Source organism: Psittacula echo (assembly GCF_963264785.1).
Source record: "Psittacula echo genome assembly, chromosome: 1".
NCBI lineage: Eukaryota > Metazoa > Chordata > Aves > Psittaciformes > Psittacidae > Psittacula > Psittacula echo.
This window is the reverse complement of record NC_137735.1, coordinates 48,033,368-48,055,368: the sequence shown is the minus strand read 5'-3', so window position 1 is coordinate 48,055,368 and position 22,001 is coordinate 48,033,368. Positions and strand designations below refer to the sequence as shown.

Below are 22,001 nucleotides of genomic sequence, written 5' to 3'. Positions count from 1 at the left end.
ATTATACTTGTTTTTTAATTACTTCAAGGGATTCTGTATTGGTTGGAGAAAAATCCAACTTTATTCAGTGGTAGCCCTGAATGAATTGTTTTTCTGGGGAAAAAATGTCTTGTTTTGTGTGTTTGGTTTTCCAAAGTAAAGTAATAGGTTATCTGGTGTACTATTATCTAGATGATCTAGATGATTCAGTTTCTCAGCCTTTGTGTCCTTATTTCCCTTGTCATGTGAGCTGCTTACCTTATTAATTATTTGCTTTAATTGAAATGCTTTGTAGCTTAGGAAACACAACATCAATAAAAATAATGATCTCATCATAGTTTTCCTTAATCTAGTATGTGGCTGAGCATGTATAAAGTGGTGCAAGACTTAATGAAGCCATGTGTGAATTATGCTCAATTCTGATAGACTGTTCAATTTTTGATGATTGGTTGTCTCCTCCTCTCAAACAGCTGAGTTGCAGTGTCACCTGTAGTTACCAGCTATTTGAAATGAAATTTAGCTTCTTACTGAAGCTCTTTTAGGTACATAACTTACCTTTCATGATCGCTGTACTCGCAGAGCTGATTTCTTGCATGTGTGCTCAATGTTACTGACTTTCTTTGCCTTGTGTAGGTGAGGGGGTTATTTTTTTGAGAATAAAATGAAAGGGATTCTGTTTCTAGTTAGACGTAACAGACTTAACAGCTTACTAGGTTCCAGTGGCTTAGCATGAATATAAACTCAATGTTTGGGTAAATCTCATGTCTTAATAAAATTGTGATCTTTGTAATGGTAGGATACAATTAATGTATTGTTGCAGGTGTCAGTAAATATCAGCTGAAGAACCTTGTTTGACTTCTTGGGTTTTATGTTGCAAGCTGGCTGTGTGGGGAAGGTTGCTTTGCCAGTGGAAGCTTGTGCTAGACTGTATTCTTAGTCGGTTAGATTTTGGAGAGCTAAAGACCTGTTCACCATCGAAAGAGGGAGGTTTCTGTTTGTCTTAGAAGAACTTGTAAAATAAATGCTTTCTGAAAGTCTGCTTTGGTTTCTGTAAGGTGCAGCATCAGTCTCCTTTCAGGATCTATCAGTGCATGCCAAACCTGTCTTATGTTCGGGTATGTCAGAAAACAGCAGTGAATCCACAACGCTTGATGAGTCTCATCCAGCTGCAGAAGAGGTTCAGTCTGACCAAGATGATCATTATATTAGTGTGCAATCAACCATTCCCAGCAACAGTTTCAGGCCAAAACTTCTGACATACAGAGCACAGGGAAGTTAGTATGGGGGTATGAGTCCATGCACATTATCTTGAATGGGTGGGGTTGCTTTTGAGACATTATGAAGAACAATTAGTTCATAACAGAGGATTACTTCAACCAGTAGTTTATTGGTGTGCTGCAGTATTTGCTTTGTAAGTTGAATAGATTTAGGTGTGGTAGAGTCTGAAATATGCAAGTACTGTAGGAAGAAAGGGTTGATATTTAAAAGGCGGCGATCTTTGTGCAACTTCACTGTAATAAGGCATTGGATCTGCCTCTAGAATGGTGACTCTATTGGGGGGATTTTCTTTTGTGCATTAGTCAGTCATGCCTAATACATCAGTACAAATTTAGGAACTTCCTTAGATTTACTTTAGGCTCTTCTACCTTTTTTATCTTTTTTTTTTTTTTTTCCCCCTGAGGATTCAGGGTTGGTTTTTTTTTTTTAATATACTTAGTTTAAATCAGCTGTGGGCTCCACTTACCACAGGGCACTTGATTCAGCAATCATACTCAGTGTTTCAACAGAAGTACTGTTGTGGTTTGGTGGTTTAGTTTCCTCTCAGATCAGTAATCTTTCCATTGTTGTGTGAGGTTGCAGGAACATGCATCCAGAGGCAAAGAGAAATGGCTGCTGGTTTTGGCAGTAGACTACAGTTAGAGTATTTGGTCAAGGCCAGGTTGGACAGAGATTTGGGTGACATGGTCTAGTGTGAGGCATCTCTGCCCATGGCAGGGGGGTTGGAACTGGATGATCCTAAAGTCCTTTCCAACCCAAACTATTCTACGATTCTGTGAGATGCTGCACTGCAGAAGTAAGCTGATGCTGTGGCTGAGAGCAGTCTTTCATTTTGAGTTTCTTGCTGCATTGTCACACCTTCTGTTTCATAGGTGTAAGCGTTAGAGCTGTGTGTTTTGAATGGAAATATTACCTATCCTCTTTGAGCCTTGGGCACCTTCTTTTAACCTGCGGTGTTTCTGCAATCTTGTTTTCTGTACAAATACGTTGTTCTGGCTCAGGGAGCAGGTTAGGGGAATGGGGAAGGCTATTGGGGGGAAGAGTTAGTGTTAAAGGGCAGAAAAAAGGGCAAGGAATTGTTCTTGACAGCAGTGTTAGCTTTGGTTGTTGACTAAAATGCAGGTGATGATTTCTTGTTATGACTGCACCAAATTAGCAGTTTATCCTATCCTGTCCGTTTTTCAGCTGCTCATTTCATGTCTTTGGTGCTTGTCTGACCTCATTGCAAACTGAATCAACTCACTGAAACTGTGGGAAAAATAACCTGGTGGAAAGGTCTGTTGCCAGGCTAGTGAGTTGGATGTGTTTACAGTGCAGCCAGGTGAGTGGCTGGGAGATGGGACACTGTAGCTCACAGTAGGGACTGGGAAAGCAGAGTAGTGAAATGTCCTTCTTTTAACAATGGAAAATGATGTTTTAGTGCATACCTAACTTGAAACTGAAGTTAGCAAGTTGTTTTTTGCTTTCTCTGAACTTGGTACATAGGTCTTGGGTAAGAATGCCTAAAAAAATGTGCATTGCTTCTTGTCTCAGATTTTAGGAGTTGTCCAGAGAAGCTTGATGAATTTTTGCTTTCTAATGTAAATATTTACTACAGAAATGTATACGTGTGTGTGAGCATGTATATCTCTAAATAAATGCGTAAACATACATCAGTGTACAATATTAGTGAAATTATTTGAGATTCTTGATGGAAAGGATCCAAGCCAAATATTTGTTTTGCCTTTAATTAAATTTGGAGATGCAGCTTTGTGATCCCTGCCAAATGAAGTATATCCTGTAACTGTACAGGACTTCCCCGATAATCTGCAGAAAAAAGAACAAAAATAGCTGTGTAAGCCTGTGCTGACGTTTAAGTATTGTGCAGGTAGCTGTGACAGGCCAGGCATTTAGAAAAACACCCCACTTGTCTGTGTCAAGTACAAGCATAGTTCCTGGCAGTCGGGGAGTTCAAGCAGGTGTGAGATTTAGAGCAGTCTTAAGGAGCTTAACCTATGGGACAGATTTTCTGAATTAATATCTAATATGACAGATAACTAGAACATTTGATCTAATGGTGGTGTATAGCAACAGGGATTTGGACTCAATCCTTATGGGTCCCTTCCAACTTGAGATGTCCTATTAAATGAAGCAAATTGCTACTTTAAAGGTACTCAGAAAATAAGCATATATCTTTTTGGTGTGTTTCAGTATTTTCATTTACTTAAAGGCTATGAGTTCTGAGTTTGTTCTGTTGTATGAAGGATGACCCCCAAAAAAGCTGCTTCGTGTTGGGTGGGTGAAGACTGGGCTATCTGAGCGATTTGGTATGCTAGGCCAATGTTTAATATGTGGCATGTGAGCTATTCCTTCCCAGTGCTGAAAGAAGGTGCTGACTAAATCCTAAATGACAGTGATTGGTGGGGTAAGTCTGAGTGTTAAAGTCACTTCTTGAATTCACAGCACACTGATTTTCTCTTAAGTGTTTTGAAATCTGTTCTCTGTGTGTGTAGAAATTTTTTAAAAGCTGTGATCTCAGACACTTGGTCTCTTCCTGACCCTTTGAAAAGAGCTTGTTCCCTTTTTAGGGCTTTTAAGGGAAAAAAAAAAACCTTTTCTCAGGTACTTGTTGATGGTGTAACTTGTCAGTCTGGCACAGGTGTAGGGGCTGGTTTGAACACTGCAGGTGACTTTTATGTAAGCATGAACATTTGGAAATTCTTGGTTTCTTAGTTCTGGAGAGTGTTAGGGTGCCATTCCCTCTTTAGGTGCCTGTAAACACCTTAGGTCATTCTTGAAAGCAGTGGCTTCACAGCTGCTGCTACTGTTCATAATGCAGCTGCATTTTGAAACTAACTTTGATTCTTGAATTGCATCAGTGCTTTTAAGCTCTTGTTTCTGCATTTCACTTCAGATTTACTGCTGTTGGCTGAATGAGAGTTGTATACTAACAGTTCAGTCAGAAGGTGGCACTATATCATGCTAAAATGAGCAAGTTAAACTATTTTGAAGTTTGGAATCATTACTTTCTTTTTATAGTTTTAGCTAGTACAATCTTGGGGGATTTTTTTTTTTCATTTTTCTTGGGTTTTTTTGAGGGGTTTTTTTGTTTAGCCAAGTTCATCTTTTTACAGCTTGAGGTACATAAAATACTCTTAAGTGTCAAGTATGCGTAGAAAATATTTGTCTGGCCCCACGTGTCCCATTTGTGTTTGGCACCCCCTCACTCCCTTATCAATGGGTTAAATTTTAGTGTTTCTTTTCTCTTGGATCTTGAAGCTTCTCTCTGAGTTGTGCTAGCACATGAATGTGATTTGGGCATGTGGTTAAATGAATATATGCAGACCTAGCGTATCAGAATATTACAAATAGGAGTTTGAAATAAAATCAGCTGTCATGAAACCTATGCATCAAGTATTTTCATACAGGTCACTCACTGGAAATTAAAGACAAATGCTAACCTGTTTCTTCATATACTGTAGGAAGGTGCAATGGCTCAAGAGTCTCCCAAAAACTCAGCAGCAGAAATTCCTGTGACTAGCAATGGACAGCTGGAAGATTCTCATGAGCACAGCTTTAACAGGGTAAGAATTTTGTTTGCTGTCTAACAAGGTACCATTATCAGAAATGCTAAAGTTACATAGCAGGCTGCACTTGATGTAGTTTTCTAGAGCTTTAATGGCAAAACTCCTTTGAAGCTCACAAATTATTATTAAAATTGCATAATGTGATTGTACATTGCAGTTTTGTACAAGGCATGCTAGCAGTGGCAGGTATTTCTGAGCATGAAATAGTGTAAAGAATTGGGTGCCCTGTAATGCACAATCAAGAATGCTGCTACATTCTTGTCTCTGATCCTTGAGGATACTGATTTTTAATCAGAAAATTTTAGTCATAAACAGGACAACAAGCATTTTTAAAATGAGAGACTCGATAGTCTGAATTCACAGGACTTGTTAAAGCCTAAATTTTTTATGAATAAATATCAAATTGTTCAAGGCAAGCTACTTCTAAGTTTTATTAGGTTTGGATGCAACATGCCTGAAAGTAGAGCAAGTTAGTCACATTCTGATTTGAGGTTGTAAATAGGAAAGAAGCAACTTGGGTTGAAACTGAAAAATTATTACAGTATTTCTGTATGCTGTATAGATTACATCTTATTTGCTGTATGTTAGAAAAAGAAGTTATACTTCCATAATCATCTGTATGCAATTTTGAGTTCTTTCCCTGAACATCGATATATTTACTATCAGTTCTTCTCGTGTTTGCTGTCCAGCAGAGGGTGCTGTGGTACAGTTTATGGAATTTGGGATTGGTTTTCTTTTTATTTTGTATTTCAGTTGGAAATGTGAAGGCAAGCTAATTGTCCACATATATTTGGTACCTGCTGAGACTTAGATTTTAAGGAAATCTCTAACCTTTAACAGTTCCTTAGTGACTTGCAGTGAAGGATTATTTCTAAAAGAAATACTAATCAGAGCTTCAACATTTTATTCTGTCCTACTAAAATCCTGATGAGAGGGAGGGGAACTTCATCGGTTTGAAAACAAATGACATAAACGTCCTGAATATTGGTGAACTAAGCATCTACCTAATTTTGTCTTCTGGTTTTAGCTTTAATGGAAAAACTCCTTCAAAGCTGATCAGTTGTTAAAGCTTGCTAAAAAAACCAAAGCAGATATTGCACATTGCAATAACTTTTTTGTCTGAAAGCTGTGTTAATAGTGACAATTTTTTTAAAGTTAAGTAGTGTAAAGTTTTGGGTGCTCTGTAATGCACAATCCAGTGTATACATTTATAATTATTGATTCTAAGCCTTGAGGATACTGATTTTTAAACCAGAAGTTTTATTCATAAAGCAGAAAAACAAGCATTTAAATATATATTAAAAGTATAGTTTTAAACATGTTTGATATTATCTCTATAACTAAAATTAATTTAAATATGTAGAAATATGTATTTAAAATATTAAAAATAAAATTACATTCTGAAAATAACATCAAAGGCCGTTTGATTATGCTTTCAGGGTAGCTGTATAGTGAGTATGGCTGTAAAGTATAAAACTTGATGAGATGGAAATGCATCTGTATTAGAGCTCTTACTGGAAAATACTGCACTTACCAGTAGGCAGTTTTTCTGCTTCTTCTGAATTGCCCATGATTATTTTATAAATACCACTTCAGTGAGGGAAAGCTTATGTGTCTTAAGATTTGTCATTTAACTAAGATCTACCAGTAACATAATGCACAAATGTTTAATGAAATAAAGTTAAAACTGAATGTCGATAAAGATGGACCTGTGTCTAGGGGGACAACAGAAGTACACCTCGAAGTGGTAAGGAATTTGGGTTCGCCTCCAAGTAGAGAAACAGGTTTACTATTTCTAAGCCTGATGACCGTGATGCTGCCATGGCTTGATGCTGCTAAGTTAACTTTTCCTTACATAATAATTGCTTCGTCAGTGTAGTGCTTATTTCTTAGTTACAGTAGATTAAACTTGTGCTCTTGTTGACTGTGTCAGAGCCCTTGTTCAGTCAAAATATAATCACAATTTTCTACAGCAAGTTGAAATGTTAGGTAATTTTTGTCTATGGCCACATGTAAAAGTTGAAGTAGGTTTTTGCTGGCATGCCAATAATTTGGCTGGCTTGGAGTCAACTATATTTTGAGACTGCCGCTTTCACAAAAATGGGCCAAATACTTGGTGGAGTTGCAGAAAATTTATGCTATGCAACCATATTTGACTTTCCTTCTGTAATTATTTTCACTATGCTTATTTTGAGATCAGTGAAGGTGAAGTGCACTTTAATTATTTTAACTGTCATGTACAAATTAACACCTGCATGTGCGACCTAAACTCAGAATATGTGATAATCAAGGCTGCTTATAAACAAAACACAGAAAACAAACTTCTTGGAATTAACATCTAGGTCTGTTTACTAATCTGGTAGTCTCAAATTCTAATATTTAGCTTCTATTCGTCTTGCTTTGTGTTTGTTATTTCTAATCCTTAATGCTACAATTTTCTTTTTTTCACTGCCAGGTAATTTTTTGTTTTAACCTAAAGCAGTATGCACTGCACCACAGAGCTTCTGTGCCAAGTTTTCAAGGGTCTTGTTTCCTGTTGACTTATGGAAATGGCAAGCCAAGTACTGATTTTTAAGAGGTAGCTTAAGAAAGAGGCAAGAAACCATTACCTCTTGGTATTGTGCTGTTACCACAGTGCTTGGGAAGAGTATGTGAGCACAGTAGAGTTTAGAACACTTAACTCCAATATACTGACGTCAGTTACCTTCTTGGGAAGCTGGGCAACAAAGTTGTCTTAGTTTCTTGTTTTCTTATTGCTGTCATCAGGGAGGCATTCATCGAGATGGTGTACAGTTCAGATGTAAGCAATGAAACATGATTTCTTCTCTATTTTTTAATTAGGTCTTCTTCACCTATTTTGCGACAAACACTTAAGCAGCTTTGATTGTATGTTTTTGATAGACTGAGTAAAGAGATAGTTGTACAACCTCTTCTTCGGAGTTCTCTAATTACAAAACTAAACTTTTCTCTATTCTCACATTCTATTTAGCACTTCCGTCAGAATCTCATCCATAAGCTGCTCAGGCATGAAAAGACACATTTATTTTCTGCTAAATGAGGTATTTATATACACTCAAGCATGAGAAGTATTTAATTTTGCGAGGCAATGCAGTGCAGATTTCTCTTTTTGAACCTGGAAATAGCAAGTAGGGTTGCTCCTTCTTTGAAGAAAAGTGCCATTATTTTTGCAGAGCATCAGACAGCACAGATTGCCGTAATGTCATTTCAGAAGGAAGCATATTAGTTCCAGTCTTGTGGGAATGCGATGTAGCACTACGTGATGCATCATCTTGGTTCCTTATGCTTAAGAAAAAGAATCAAAAGCATATTTAAATGAGCATTTGCCTAACTGTGAAGTCTGGTTCAGAAATATGCCGCTACATTCTAATTCTGTCTTATTTGTAATAATAAGAGATGCCTGTGGAATTCTGACCAGTTTTGACCTGCCTGTATGATGGATGAAAGCTTTTTTAACTAAAAAAGGGTGTAGCTTCTAACATCATTGAATGAAATATCTGATGTCCTTTCATTACAAAAAAGCTTGACCTGGTGCTTTTCAGCTCTCCAAGCTCTGTTGAAACTCACTTAAACATTAAAAACTTGGTGTATACAAGTGTTTGCCAATGTTTGCGTGTTTGTTAGTCTTAACAGAGGACTTCAGCATTTCCTAATCAAATGTGCTTTTCTTACTACTTTGTACAAGAAAACTCAACATACAAAGAAGTCTCATTGGTTTATGTTCTTCACTGGTTTATTTCTTTTACCCTTGACTTTGAGAACAGTTTTCCTCACATGCTATTATAATTATGTGATTAAAATAGTGGGGTTTTAATGTTGCTGAGGGGATTGGGAGCTGAGGACTGTGGGAAGGAGTGAGGAAGTGTATTATTCCTAATTCAATACAGTGCCATATAGTGTGAAAGCTGTATAGGAATAAATTAAATTAATCAGAAAACTGTTCGGTGTGCCTGCAAAGGTATTTGGGCAGCTGTAAGCTATTATGTTTAAACTATTGTACAAAATCAATATGAAGTTCTTCTGACTCTCTGAAATTGTTGTTCCAGTGTTTCCTTTTAGTTTCAGTATAGACTCTCTTCTCTTAGCTCTTTTTGTACTCTTATGGGGACAAAACTGCTACTAAACGTTTGTATGTAATACCAATAATAAACTTCAGGCTGCAAAAGAGAAATTAACTTTGTTGTGAGTCTTTAATTGATCTTCTTAGAATTATGAAATAAGCTCTGGGATCTGATGACTTTGAGTGCATGTGTTCAATATCTTGTTCTGTGATTGTACTGCCAGGCTGCACAAATATATAAGGTGAATTCTTTTTTGTCTTTTGCCTTCTGAAAAAAATGCCAAGCCTTGTCACTCACATTTTATCTGAATCATGCGAGTTCATCTCTTAGGTTTTTAACGTGGTTAGATTTTTACACTGGGAAATGATATTTTAATTAATGTAGAGATATTTAAAGTATATTTCTGTGTGTCAGTTCTACAAAACTCTTTCTAGAAGATGAAACAAAACAAAATACACAGTCTTCTTCACAGTCTGCTTCGTACAGTCTTAAAAACCAAAGACATGAATGTAAATGATGAAAGTAAAAGGGATGCTAATTTAAAACTTCATAGTACGTTAGGTAAGTCAAATGGGATAAAGTAGAAGGGTTCTGAGTGAAGAGCAATGTATTGGAGAGCAGAAGAAATCTGTCAGCCCATCTTGTTTGCCACTTCAGCATAGAATAAAGCTGAAGCTCTCCTCCCATTTATTCTTATGCTTGCATATGTATTGATGTGAGGATTTAGTAGTTGAATTCATGTAAAATAGGAGCTGAGTGACCTAATAGGGCAAAGAGAAGAAAAAAATGCTGAATACATACATGCAGCTCTACAAATTAGGTAATAAGTTGAGGGCCAGTTATCTTACTGGATAGATGTTACGTCTAGCTACATAACACTTGGTTTCATGGCACTTGTAATCTTTAAAACTTTAAACTGTAAGCTTTACAATCAGATGTGGTACAAATTTTTCTTGAAGGTGACTTGAATAGTTTTATTTAAAGTGTCATTGATCATTTAAAAATAAACAAGTGTATGTTGTTCCCAGTTTAGTTGCTGCACTTTTAATAGACTACTTGAACTAGCTAGTGGTGTGGAGGTTCTAAACCACTTCTATTCAAGGTAATAAGGGCAAGCAAAACCATATCTGTAAAACTTCCTGTTGGTACTAAGCAATAGATCCTGCTTAGTCATGCATTATGATGGACTGACAAAACTAAGAAATTACTACAGTGTTGTTTGCTTACTTCTGCCTTAGTTTCCAGTAAGTATCTGCAAAGTAAGTTTCTACAGATAAAGAAGCAATGCAATTCTGTTATCTTTCCCCTCTTCATTTTAGCTTATTATGGGTAGCATGGATGGGAAGTATCTTTTGAATAATAGTACTGTAACCCAACCCACATTTCTTTATAAGCATGCATTCTGAATGACTCCTTTGCTGTGTCTGCTGTCTTAACAGGGTTGATATATCAAGAATCCTTACTGGTTCATCTAGGTGATCTGTATAATAAACTGATGACTATACCTGTGAGTAATGTAAACAAGGCTAACTTTACTAAAATATGTTTAGTTTAATATGGTGACTTGAACTAATTAAAATGGGATTTTAACAAAGGGTTAAAGTGGTTTAAATGCTCTGTGCAATATAGGTTTGCACAGTCTTGAGTAGACCTAACTAAGCTAGTACAGCTGTTCTGTGTCCCTTTATCTTATGCTTTTGCTGCTTTGAGCGCTTAGTGTGCTGAAGGACTTAAGAATAGGGCAGCTAGTTAAACCTTTTGACTTCTTGGAACTCTGAGTTGTAAAATTTTTATACCTCTAGCTCTGGATCTCAGTGAAGTTACCATATTAAAAATACTTCTGCTAGCTGATAATTGCATGAATGTGCAATGGCTTTCAGCCTCATAAAAATGGAAATTATGAATTAAGCTGGGGGAGGGGAGGAGGTGGTGGTGATCCCTTAACAGATTTGTGACTTTGAAATGTATCAGCAAATTCTGGTGAATTCTAAAGACTTTATTTCCCTTTTATGAAGAAGGGGAGAAGTCACTTAGAGTTTGAAAGCAGATCTTGTGATCATCAAACTCTTCTTCTTAACTAGAAAAGCAGTATGTAGTCAAAAGTATAGTCACCTTATAGTAGGGGAATCTGTCTTCACTTTCCCTGTTGCAACAGCAAACCTACATTTGGTGGGAACAAAGACAGCTTTATGTTGCCTTCTAACTGCTCTAAAATCTCCTTAAGTACTGTCATGCCTTCTCTTGAATGTGAAGTTTTGTGCACGTCCTTTCTTAATCTAAGGCTGTTTCCGAGTTATCCTTTATAAATTATTGAAGGGATAGACTACTTTGTCAGAATGATTGCAGATTTTTAGGTAGCTCTTTTTGTTTATCTAACTTGTGTAAAAAAATAAAAAAGCAAGCATGTTGCAAGAATGACGTGCTAAAATTTGAAGCTTACATGCAGAAGTGTGTCTCCACTGAACAGTAACCTGTATGTTTATAAACAACAAAAAGGTAGTGTTTTGATGATCACTGACTTTTTTATGACAATTCTGGTCATGTATAAATCAACAAATGGTAAATCTTTCTTTTAAATTCATATGCAAGGCTATGTTTCTTCAGCAGAGTGTATTTCAATTGGTTAATATAAGTGTTTAAAATGGGTTTGAAACCAGTTCTTTACATTGGACTTTGCTTTTTTGCCAATGAACAAAGTATAGCTCTCTTCAAACAAGTATGTTTGTGTACAGGTACATACATATGTATCTATTTATGTAAATACTGTGATGTGTGTATAAACACAACTGTAGTTCTTAATAATTTCCATGCTCCAAATATCAGGGTTTTATTTAAGAGATGGATGTGTTAGAATATTCTGTTTTATTTAACTGTAGTTTGTTCAGCCTGTGTTTAGCTTGAAATTAGAATTAAGTGGAACGTACAGAAGTAGTAAAAATGCTTCAGTTTAGATGTAAACTTTTGTCTTTACAAAGCAGATGTTCTGCATTTTAACCTTAAATACAGATGATTGCTTAGATTCCTATTGCAAACGTGCTTCAGCAGGTTAGCTGTCTATGTTTATTTGGCTACAGATTTAGATATTTTCAAAAGCTCTACAACGTGCCAAGGTGCCTTCAGGAAAAAAGAGTTGATGCCTTATCCTTTTTGTTAAATCAATACTCAATGCATCTTCTCCTCTGCAGTCTGGTTATCCTCTTTGAAATCTCTCTGCTTTTTCAGCTACTAGTGACTTGCTACGTTTTGAGTTAAGTGGACTCCGTCTGTTAGCTAAACAAAGTTGAAGCAAAGGCATACCACCAACTGCGAATACTTAAATGGAAGCACCAGTGTTAAAGTCAGTTGTGAAGACTGAAAACAGTAATGTATCCAGTGTTGTGATACGCTTAAATTTGTGAGATCAGGTTCTGTATGTGACTATTATTTGTTATTCATGCTGAGGGTTTTCAGTGTGCTTTTGCTTGTTTGTTTGTTTGGATTTTTTTGGTATAATGTTTCGGATACATAAATACAGCTTAATTATTCTTAAATAGGTATTCCATGTGAGTGAAAGTACGGCTATAGGCGTAGGTGCTGTGATTGCAGTAACATCCTGGGTTTTTGATGTCAACAAGATTTCTGTTCTGCTGGAATTCATGTTTGTAGCTCTTCCTTTTCTCTTCCTGCCAGGAGTTTGTCTTAAACTAAAGGCAACTAACTGAGTCTGTGGGGATGTGATCCAAAGTCACTTCTTGACAATCTGAGCCTCTAGGCAGTATCATTCGTAGGCACTAGCTTGCTTCTGATTTGTGCATGGAGCAACTATGTCAAACATGAATTGGATTTTAAAGCTTGTGTTTTCTTTGTAATTAGAAGCATTGAATATATCATAAATAGTTACTGCACGTGTCCAGGCACTGACATCTTAAAGCTACATACAGTTTTTCTCTGCAAATTTCACTATTGCTTTGTCATCTTTTTACCTCTGTATGGAAGCAGAGGGGGTGCAGAAGAGTACGTGACTCCAGAAACTGCCAGTTTTCCAATTTTTTGATGCTTAATAATTTTGAAGTCTGTTTTACCATTTTGCTTTCACCTCAAGTAGTATTTCACTCAGCTTTTGCTTTTATTAATTAGTGGTTTTAAAATGCTTTGAATATCTGAACTTTTTTAAAGCTCTGAGTACATTCCATAACACCAGAGGCTTAAACTTCAATCAGATGGCTGGAAATAATAGTCAAGGAAACCTTTGAGAGTCATTTGTAGAGGTGGGCAAGATAGCAGAACTGGGCATTAGGATGGTATGTGAATTATGGTGTATGAATTCATAGTTCAGTACTAGGCCTGGCTTGGGTTTTTGTGAAGACTTCAGTTGCCTGAAAGTTGGTTGTACTGTTTAATCACAAGGTGATCTCGGGCAATTTTAGATCCACGGGTTTCAAAAGCAAACAGAAGCAAATGGCAACTTTGTGCTGTGAGATGTGGACTAAGTGCTCAGAAGGAAGCTGTTGAAATGATGGTGCCTTTTAGATGTTTCTCCCATATCAAATATTAGAGAGATTTTGTGTGCTATTTGTAGAAATGAAGGCTGCTGTGAATTTTAAAGCTATTTCTTGCTCGATGCCTTTTGTTTGTTTGTTTTAGCTTTAACATTATGATAATTGCTTACACATTTTTGGTTTGTAAGATGTTATCTGCACTTAGTTTTGGGTCATTCTGTAATGGTTAATGCTATTAAACTGATGTGGTTGTTTGAACCAGCTTCAGACTACATAAAAATGTTTTGGGCCCTATTTTTGGTAACTGCTGCTCTAAGAGATGGTATTCTGGTTGTTCATCAATAAAAAAAAATTCCAGAATAAATACACAGGCTATAATTATTGTTTCTTGTTCATTTATATTCTATTTGTGCATTGCAGTAGAATGCTGTGACACCAGTGAAGATGTTCCAGGCTAAAGGCAAAAAGTGCCTGTCTGATAGCTGCTGGAATTGCATTATAATACTTTTGAGTCACTTTTATCTTTCTTAAACATTAACTTTTCCATTCATGTATTTCCAAGGACTTGAAACATTCATTACCAGTTGAACTTGGACTTTCTGAAACCAAAATAACATCTCACGGCTTTGACAGCACCAAAGAGGGAGTGGTTGAGGCAGGACCGTTTCCAGGAAAAGGTAACTGGGGTTTTTTTTGTCTTTGTTTTTCGATTTAAAATCTTTAGGCGTATTTTCATATTGACCGGAGGACAATGCCCTTTAGCTGCTTTGAGCATCTTGGTGTTAAGTGAACACATTGAGACGTGCATTAGTGACAACTTGGTTTATCTTCTCTAGTAGCTGGGTTGTTAAAATAGAGGACATAGGTTGCACTTGTAGTGTCTGTCAGGGGACTAGTGGAAACTACTCAGTGTTAAGTTGGTCCACATTTACAGGAAGGGAGGTCATTGAGCACCTTGAAATGGTGTCAGACAGGAGAATTTTGCTATTACATTGCATTGATGTTTTATTTAAATGTTGCAGGTATTGTGATTTGAAACATGACTGGGGAGTTATTTATTTCTTGATAACACAGTTCACTTGGAGATTAATGAATGGAATTCTTCTTTGCCCCTGAGACTTGTCTGCCTTTGTTATAGTGCGTATATTACTTTATGGTTGTTAGGAGTAATAATGCTTCTGGTTTGTTTTTCCAGGCATTAACTAATGAAAAAGTGTCTGTTCTCATTTTCTTAGCACAGAGTTGTGGTTGTTTATAGCAGAAGGATTTTAGATAATTAATATTTAATTCACTATGCAAGTATTAATGTATATTTCATAGAATCTAAGTTAGTATAAAACAATGAGAAATACAAAATGACAAACAAGCCAGTAATGTCAATGTTTCCCACCTGTCTAAAAACAGTAGAGTGCCATGATAGAGTATGTGAAAGTGGTATTTTAAGGAATTATGTAGCTTTGACCATTTCTGAATTTGAAAGGTTTGAAATGATCTCTAATGAGCAGCTGTGAAAATAAGTCTCTTTGTAGTCATAGATTGAATTTACATGTTGTTTCATTTCCTGTTTGTTAAAATTCTGTGCTTCTGAAAACAGTGATTTACATGTTGCACTTTGCATATATTACAAAGTGAATGCTGTGGTTTCTCTAAGTCTTCGAAATTAGCAAAATATTTAGCTAAAAACTGGGCAGATGGTAAACTGCTTGCCATTCTTCCCTTTTTGCATTCTATATTAGCAGGATAACTTCTGTATCTGTCAAGTGCATTAGCCTGTAAAGGAAAAAGTGTCTGAAGATATGTTTGAGGCTACACTAATACATTTATTCAAATGTTCTGTAGAAAGCTGTGTATACAAACGATGAGCTTTGGACATGTAATTTTTAACAATATCTCAGTTTTCCTCCAAGGATATGTTTTCCTAATGCTCTAAATTGGAGAGAGAGAAGTGGTAGAATCACAGACTTCTTATGAATCGATAGGCAAAAGTAAAATGATTGCCCTATTTCTAAAAATTCTGTTTTCTGTTTCAGTGTCCTTTTTAGGGCTTTGTTTTTGAATGCAAAGCAGGCAATACTGGAGGGGAAGGGCCTTTAAGATTTGGGGGATGTTGAATGATGAAGCATGCATAGGCTGCATTAATAAATACTCTGTCAAATTATAAGGATTTTTTTTTAACTGCTTGTCTTGGCTCGCTTGCTGAAGTGATTCAGTCTTTAGGCCTTTAGCAGGATCTTGCAGTTAAATGTTTATGCCTGGATGAATCCAGTTGCAGCTCTTATGCAATGTATCACTGCAGAAGGACACAGCAAGTGAGCTATCTTTCGGTCTCATCTTTTCTGCGCTACTGGAGTCACGTACCCCATGTTAGTAGTGCTCTGTAGTATGTTTAAAAGGCAGAAGCTGATTCTTGATTCAGTTACATTGAGTGATATTTTTTTGTATTACTGGTAACTTAAATTTTGCTGAAACTGCTAGAGTTTAGGTTTGATTTCCTTTCCTCCAGCATGCTGTCAGCCCTGACGTATCTCAGAATCTCTCAGCAAAAGTAATAAAAGCCTACGCATCACTACAGAGGAAAAGCTGATTTGGTTGTTTGGTTTTATAAGTCCTGAAAATTTTAGAAGAATGTTACTTCACATTTATGTGATAGGAAAGAAGGCAAAGCTCTGAAAAGCATAATGCTGGAACAGCTTAGAGAGCACACATGTGGAGCAGGTCACTTTGGCTTGTTTTTTCTTTTTGAAAGAGAACAAACAAATGCTGTAGAATCTTTCTTTTGGGAAGGGGATTACACGCCTTAACAGCTAATGGTTTGTATGATCTTCAGGGTAGCTTATTGGTGTGTATTTACACAGACTTAAGAGCAGATGTTAATCAAGTATATCTGAAATTGGCATAGATTTCAGAGCCTACTTCACCCCTTAATGCTGTGATCTACCATTCAGTGACAGTGCAGAGTGAAATCTATCTAGAACTGAAAAAGGAGGTTTTAGCTGTGGTACCTCTATATAACAATGTTCCATGGAATTTTCTGTTGATAGTACATACTTCACTGATGAAGCTGTCAGTTGTATTTTGATTACTGTTAACAAAAAAGTTTGACAATAATGACCTAGAGGAAAAGATTAAGTCATGAAAACTTGGAGTAGTTCATGTGAACAGCTGTACCTCTTAAAAAGCATTTCCATCAAATTCTAGCAACTTTTCTTTGAGCGCTTCTATTTAGTGTGTTGCTGAAGCAAATGTTTTTGTGGGTTTTTTTCCCCAAAATAAGACAAGCAAACAAAACAGCAGCCCTCCCCACACCCCAAATAAACCCCAAATCTGTCTGTGTGAAAGTGTACGTTACCTTCTAAGGCAAGAGATGGATTTTCATGGTTAAATATGTCCCCTTTTCAGGTTCCTCAGCATCACCCAAATCATCTGTTATATCTCCTAGCAGTGCAGCAGCTAGCAGACTGGCTGGACAAGGTTGTGATTTAATTATTCCCACAGGTATCATAGCCCTGGATGGATAACGCCTTTGTCTCTGCTGACACTGTACTAAGTCCTTCATGTCTCTAATAATTTGATTTACTGTTAGTTGGAAATAAAACTTGCGGGGTTTTTTGATGGCTCTCATCTCTGGCTTTAACAGTTCACTAAGTAACTTCTGCTTTCCTTCCTGTATGCTGCTTTTTGCTCTATAATTACCAAATATTAATAATAACAAACGGTAGCTAAAATGGGAATAACTAAAATTTTTCGTTAAGATTTAAGCTGAAATTTTTGGCTGTTTTTTTGCTAAAAATGATCACATATTCCAGTGGAATTGAATATGAGGTGGCCATTAGGAATTCACAACACCCTTTGCCACTTGACTCATTTGTGCCTATGGGCAAATTACTTAACATCTTTGTTTCCTCCTATATAAAAGGAGAAAACCTATTCAGTCACCTTATAAGGGTGTTGAGAGGATTAATTACTTAATGTTTGCACAGCATTTTGAAGATGTAAAGAACATAGTAGAGCTTGATGCTAAAGGAATATTTTGAGGCATCTGTATAGACCTTTTTCCAACACCTATTTACATAAATAATACAGTCACCTGGCAAGGCTAAGGTGGCTTTAAGTAGCAGCAGGAGTAGTCAAAATTGTGCAAGAATAAATAAAAATACTGCTTAAAAAGTGGTAGTGCTTTGCAGTTTTTGCTGTTCAGGACACTAGGAAATATTTTTGCAAAATTAAAACTTAGAATCCCATGATATCCCATACTAGCATGAAAATGCTAAGTATTGGCAATTAATGTGTGGTAATTTGCCCTAGATATTTTATGACTGTAAATCTTCACTGCTGTTTTTATGCTGGTGGCTTATAGAATGAATTATTCCTAATGCACTGAGCTAATAAAGCTGAAATAAATAAGTATTGGCTGGATACATCTTCTGGAAAGGATGATGTTCATTGGAAAAGATTAAAAAAATCTGCTTTGAAATTTATTAGTTGTACTTTGTGTCAACAGTTTTTATATGCCAGTAATTTTCATGTAATGGTCTGCAGGTTGTAAACAGACTTTTACATTGGCTAAATCCAAGAGGGTGTCCAACTGTTGGAATTTTAAAACATAGATTAAGGTAATAAACATGTCTAAAAAGCTGATTTAAGGTTGGTTAGTAAAATTCTATGCATTCAGGTAAGCTTTATTCAGCCTATTATTAGATGAAATATTGAGATATACATGCAGGTTTTCTATTAGTTTTTAAATAATTCTTTCTTTCTGGAGCTGATTTTGAAAATCTGCATATTCATCCGAAGTTCTTTCTATCACCTTGCTCTGCTTTTGCATGTGAAATTGCACAAATCTTCCATACCTGCTATTAACCCCTCTAAAACAAACAAGCAAAAAGCAAGGCCTTGAAGATTTGCTTTATCTGACATAGGGAGCAGAGCCCAACAGAAGAGCGGACCAGTTGTGTTAGCAGATGAAGTAAAGAATCCAGCAATGGAGAAACTGGAATTGGTGAGAAGGTGGAGCCTTAACACTTACAAGGTAAGCAGACAGATTTGTGTGTGTGTGTGTTTTCTAGAAATGAGTTTGCTACTAGATTGGAGAAAAGCTTCCCAAGTATTGTACTACTAGATGAAAGTAATCTGTTGTTACAGTGAGCATAAGTGAGAATGCATAGAGAAGGCTTAGTTTTCTTCCAAGTGTAGCATCCTTTTCAAATCGCTGGGTTTAAGTGGAAAACCTTTCATAGGTATTTATTGATTTAACAAGGTTAAGAATATTGCATTTCTAATGTCCCCTTCAACATACGGAATGTACAGATTTCAGCACTTGTTAATTGCTATTCTGCTGGTTTTGTTTTTTCTTAGTGTTGGAATTGTTGCTTCAATTGTGTGTGCTTTGTATATGGTGCTTCCTTGTGATCAGTTGGGATTTGATGAAGTTAAAATAATAACAAAAGAAAAAAGAGAAGGTGCTTTAAGCACAGCAGTTTGCTAGAAGTGACTCATTAAAAAACCATAAGGTAAGGAACAATTTTCAGGGAATACATTACTGTCAGGAGTTTTAAGCAAAGACCAGTTTTGAAAAATAACTTTTTGTTATGCCTGCAACTTTGGTGACAGAAGTGTGGGCAGGTGGGTTGTGCATCAGTGGGGCCTACATCAAACCATGAAAAAAGGAACCTGTGGAAAAAAAACCTTCTTCGGAGAACACAGGCCTCAATGCCTCCTGTGTTCTTAAGTCCTGATAGGTACTTCCTAGTGAGGATGGGAAGCAGGAATGGAGACATTTTACCCAGTAGTAAATGCTTATGCTGTTCTTTGTGTTAGAAGTTTGCATCTTTATGTCTAATTAAATGGTTTTTAAAAATTCTGCTTTTCTGATAATCTAAATCTTGTGGCAACTGCAGAAGGCTGTCAGCTACTTGGGGAGCATGCTGTGGCCTGATCAGAATACATGCAATTCAGCTGAAGCTATTCTTTAAAATTCTCTGTCTGTTTAAGAAACATTGACTCTTGAGATTGAATCTGCTGTACCACAAACTAAATAGGGAGGACTTGACCTTATTCTCTCTTTTTTGTGCCTTTATTTAGAAAAAAACCCTAAAAAAATCCCCATGTCTCAATCACAGAATGATTGAAAACACACATGAAGCAATAGCAGAGGACTGGTGAAAAATGCTGGGGAAAAGTGGTCTCATGTTTTTGTTTAGAACATTATTTTTGGGCAGTAGTCTTTGCAAAGTCCAGATTTTTAGATTTCTTTCTTGGCTTAAACCTCCCCCTCCCTAAATCCAGAATCCCACAAGTTATGGCATAGCAAACAAAGACCAGCACTTTCAGGAAACTAAATTAATCTGTTTTCTTGAAATCTATAAGCTTGTTCTTGTTTCCCAAATATGCCTAAGGAGATAGATCAGTTATTGTCTTTCTGGAGTCCCATACTGGCTTCCATACAGGTTTTTTTGAGGAATAGGATTGTTCAGAGAGCTTATGAATACATTCTGAGTTGAGGGGCAGATGTTATGTCCCTGGAGATGCCATACATTTGAAAACGCTTTATATGTAGGCTACATTAAAAAAGCCTATTTAATTTGATTAGGGACAGTATTTCAGTTTGTGAATGTACTGGCTTGTTTTGGTTCTTTTAAGGTAAGAAGAATTCTGCTCCTTATTTCATAATCGCTAACTGATCATAGATTAGAAGATGCAGAAATAGAGGGCAAGAGTAAATCGTAAGTGGAGAGAGTCAGCAGTTGAACCCTTCTGAGCTGAAATTCATGCTATTCAACGTACCAATTGTTAATCTGCAAGTGGAGTTAGTGGGTAAAGTTGCTGTTAGAAAGTTCTTAAGGAATCTGACAGCAGTTCCTCTGTCAAAGTGTACTGGGAGTTGTGAAATCTGTGTTATTGGATACATTCAGAAGTTATACCCATCTGTGAAGAGATGATTAAGTATGCCTTTATTTTGGGTACCTTGTTTTTTGTTCCATATGTGTTTATGTGAATGAGACAATTGCTTTTGTTATCTCCCACTTTTGTTTTTAAGAAACTGCTTCCAATTGAAAAATCACAGGAGGTTAAAGCTGCTCTTCTGTCTAGCCTAACCATGAATTTTCAGACTGTTTTTTCACGTAACTTATGACTTGGTAGAATTATTCTGTTGCATTTGCAACTACTGTCCATCCTTACTGTCTCCAGTCTTATGGTTTCTAGTAATTGTGACTTTGCATTAAATGAAATTGCTTTTCTTCCCATAATCTAATGGCAAGAGCTTGTTCTGTTCTTTCTCCTTCTCCTGTCTCCCCTTTGGATGAAAAGGTGTTTTCAGTTTAGCAAAAACATAGGATAGGCATAGGAAAGTTGTGACTCCTCTTGTTTTTCAGCAATTCTAATGAAAAGCATATCTTGTTTTTCACACCATTTCTTAAACTTTTAAGGAGGAAAACCAATATACTTGTTTTACAAGCCTCTCTCTAATACTGGGCTACTAGTGGAACATTTATTTCTGAGACAAATTCAGTAACATCTGTCTGCCTTTTAACATGCAATTTAAAATATAATTCTTGTACGTGTACTTTGGGGCTTTTTTCTTTGAAGTAGTTTTTTCTTAAACTTGGTCTTGTGTGACTTCTTTTTGAGGAGTGTAGTCTTACTCAGGAAAATGTTCTTTAAGCCAATGCAAAATGGAATTCACATACGAAATTCTCTCCATTTGGTAGTGAGAATATATAGCAACTTGTGGGTCTGTACTAGTCTGCTTAGAATTAGAGTAAATCAAAACAGATAGGTGCATCTTTGTCAATTGCTCTTTTTCAGTCTCAGTGTTCAGCTACGTCTCAATTTAACAAAGCATTCAGTGTAAGTCTTTCCAAGTACTGTTTTTTCTTACTTATCACTGCTGGGGTTTTTTTCAGTGTTTTGCTGTAGCTTCTGAAGCAGATACTCCTTTGTTGAAAATGAGTCTTTCCTTTGTAATTTATTTTTGCTTCCAAAAATTATGCCTTCCATGATTAAGATTTTTCTCTTGCATTTCCATAGGGAGGGTTGAGGTATTTTCCATCTTTTATGGAAAATAATCAAATTTGTCCAGTGATTCCATAGTTTCTAGTGAAATGCTTATTTATGCTCCGACCACACTTATTGCTAAGCTGTATTTTGCAATTTCTGTTGCAGGCTTTAGTAGTAGTGTTGTATTGTGTCTTGATGTGATTTGTTTGCTCTCCCAAATTTCTGATTCTTGACAGACAAGATGAGCTGTGCTCTTTCTTGTTAGTTGGTTGAATCTAAAGAAGTAGCCCAAATAGTCTGTACCTTCCCATCTAAAACTTGTGATTATGACCAATTTGTTGTGTTTGATCATTTTTGAGCCTCTCATGTGTTTGTGTATTAAATTTAGAAAGGGCATAAAAGTTCTAGGAGATCAAATGTGTATCTCCTTTGGGTGTAAGTAAGGACTGGTTTTAACTGAAGTCCTCAAATTTGGAAACCCTGGGAAATGCAGTGATGGAATATATTAGGGGAATGTGATATAAGACAGACTTGAGCATTATTTCACCTAACAAAATAGCAGCTTTGCACTTAGGTTAAGCCTCTTCAGAGCAGTTCTGGCATTCACTACTAACTTCGTTTCC

General features: G+C 36.4%; 1 protein-coding gene across 2 annotated transcripts in view; it reads left to right on the top strand.

The window, feature by feature from the left end:
• Window positions 1-1,096: 1,096 nt before the first annotated feature.
• The window catches only part of ARFIP1 (ARF interacting protein 1), a gene marked incomplete at both ends in the record, with an annotated part of 37,446 nt that continues 16,541 nt past the window's right edge, over window positions 1,097-22,001 (top strand). Inside the window, 5 exons of one of the 2 annotated variants that reach the window (XM_080624235.1) lie at window positions 1,097-1,174; window positions 4,719-4,820; window positions 13,943-14,057; window positions 16,780-16,875; window positions 18,300-18,409. In XM_080624235.1, the coding sequence (XP_080480361.1) occupies window positions 1,097-1,174; window positions 4,719-4,820; window positions 13,943-14,057; window positions 16,780-16,875; window positions 18,300-18,409 (501 nt within the window). Of the gene's footprint in view, window positions 1,190-4,718; window positions 4,821-13,942; window positions 14,058-16,779; window positions 16,876-18,299; window positions 18,410-22,001 lie in introns of both variants that reach the window. The other variant, XM_080624234.1, reaches the window with a different exon arrangement.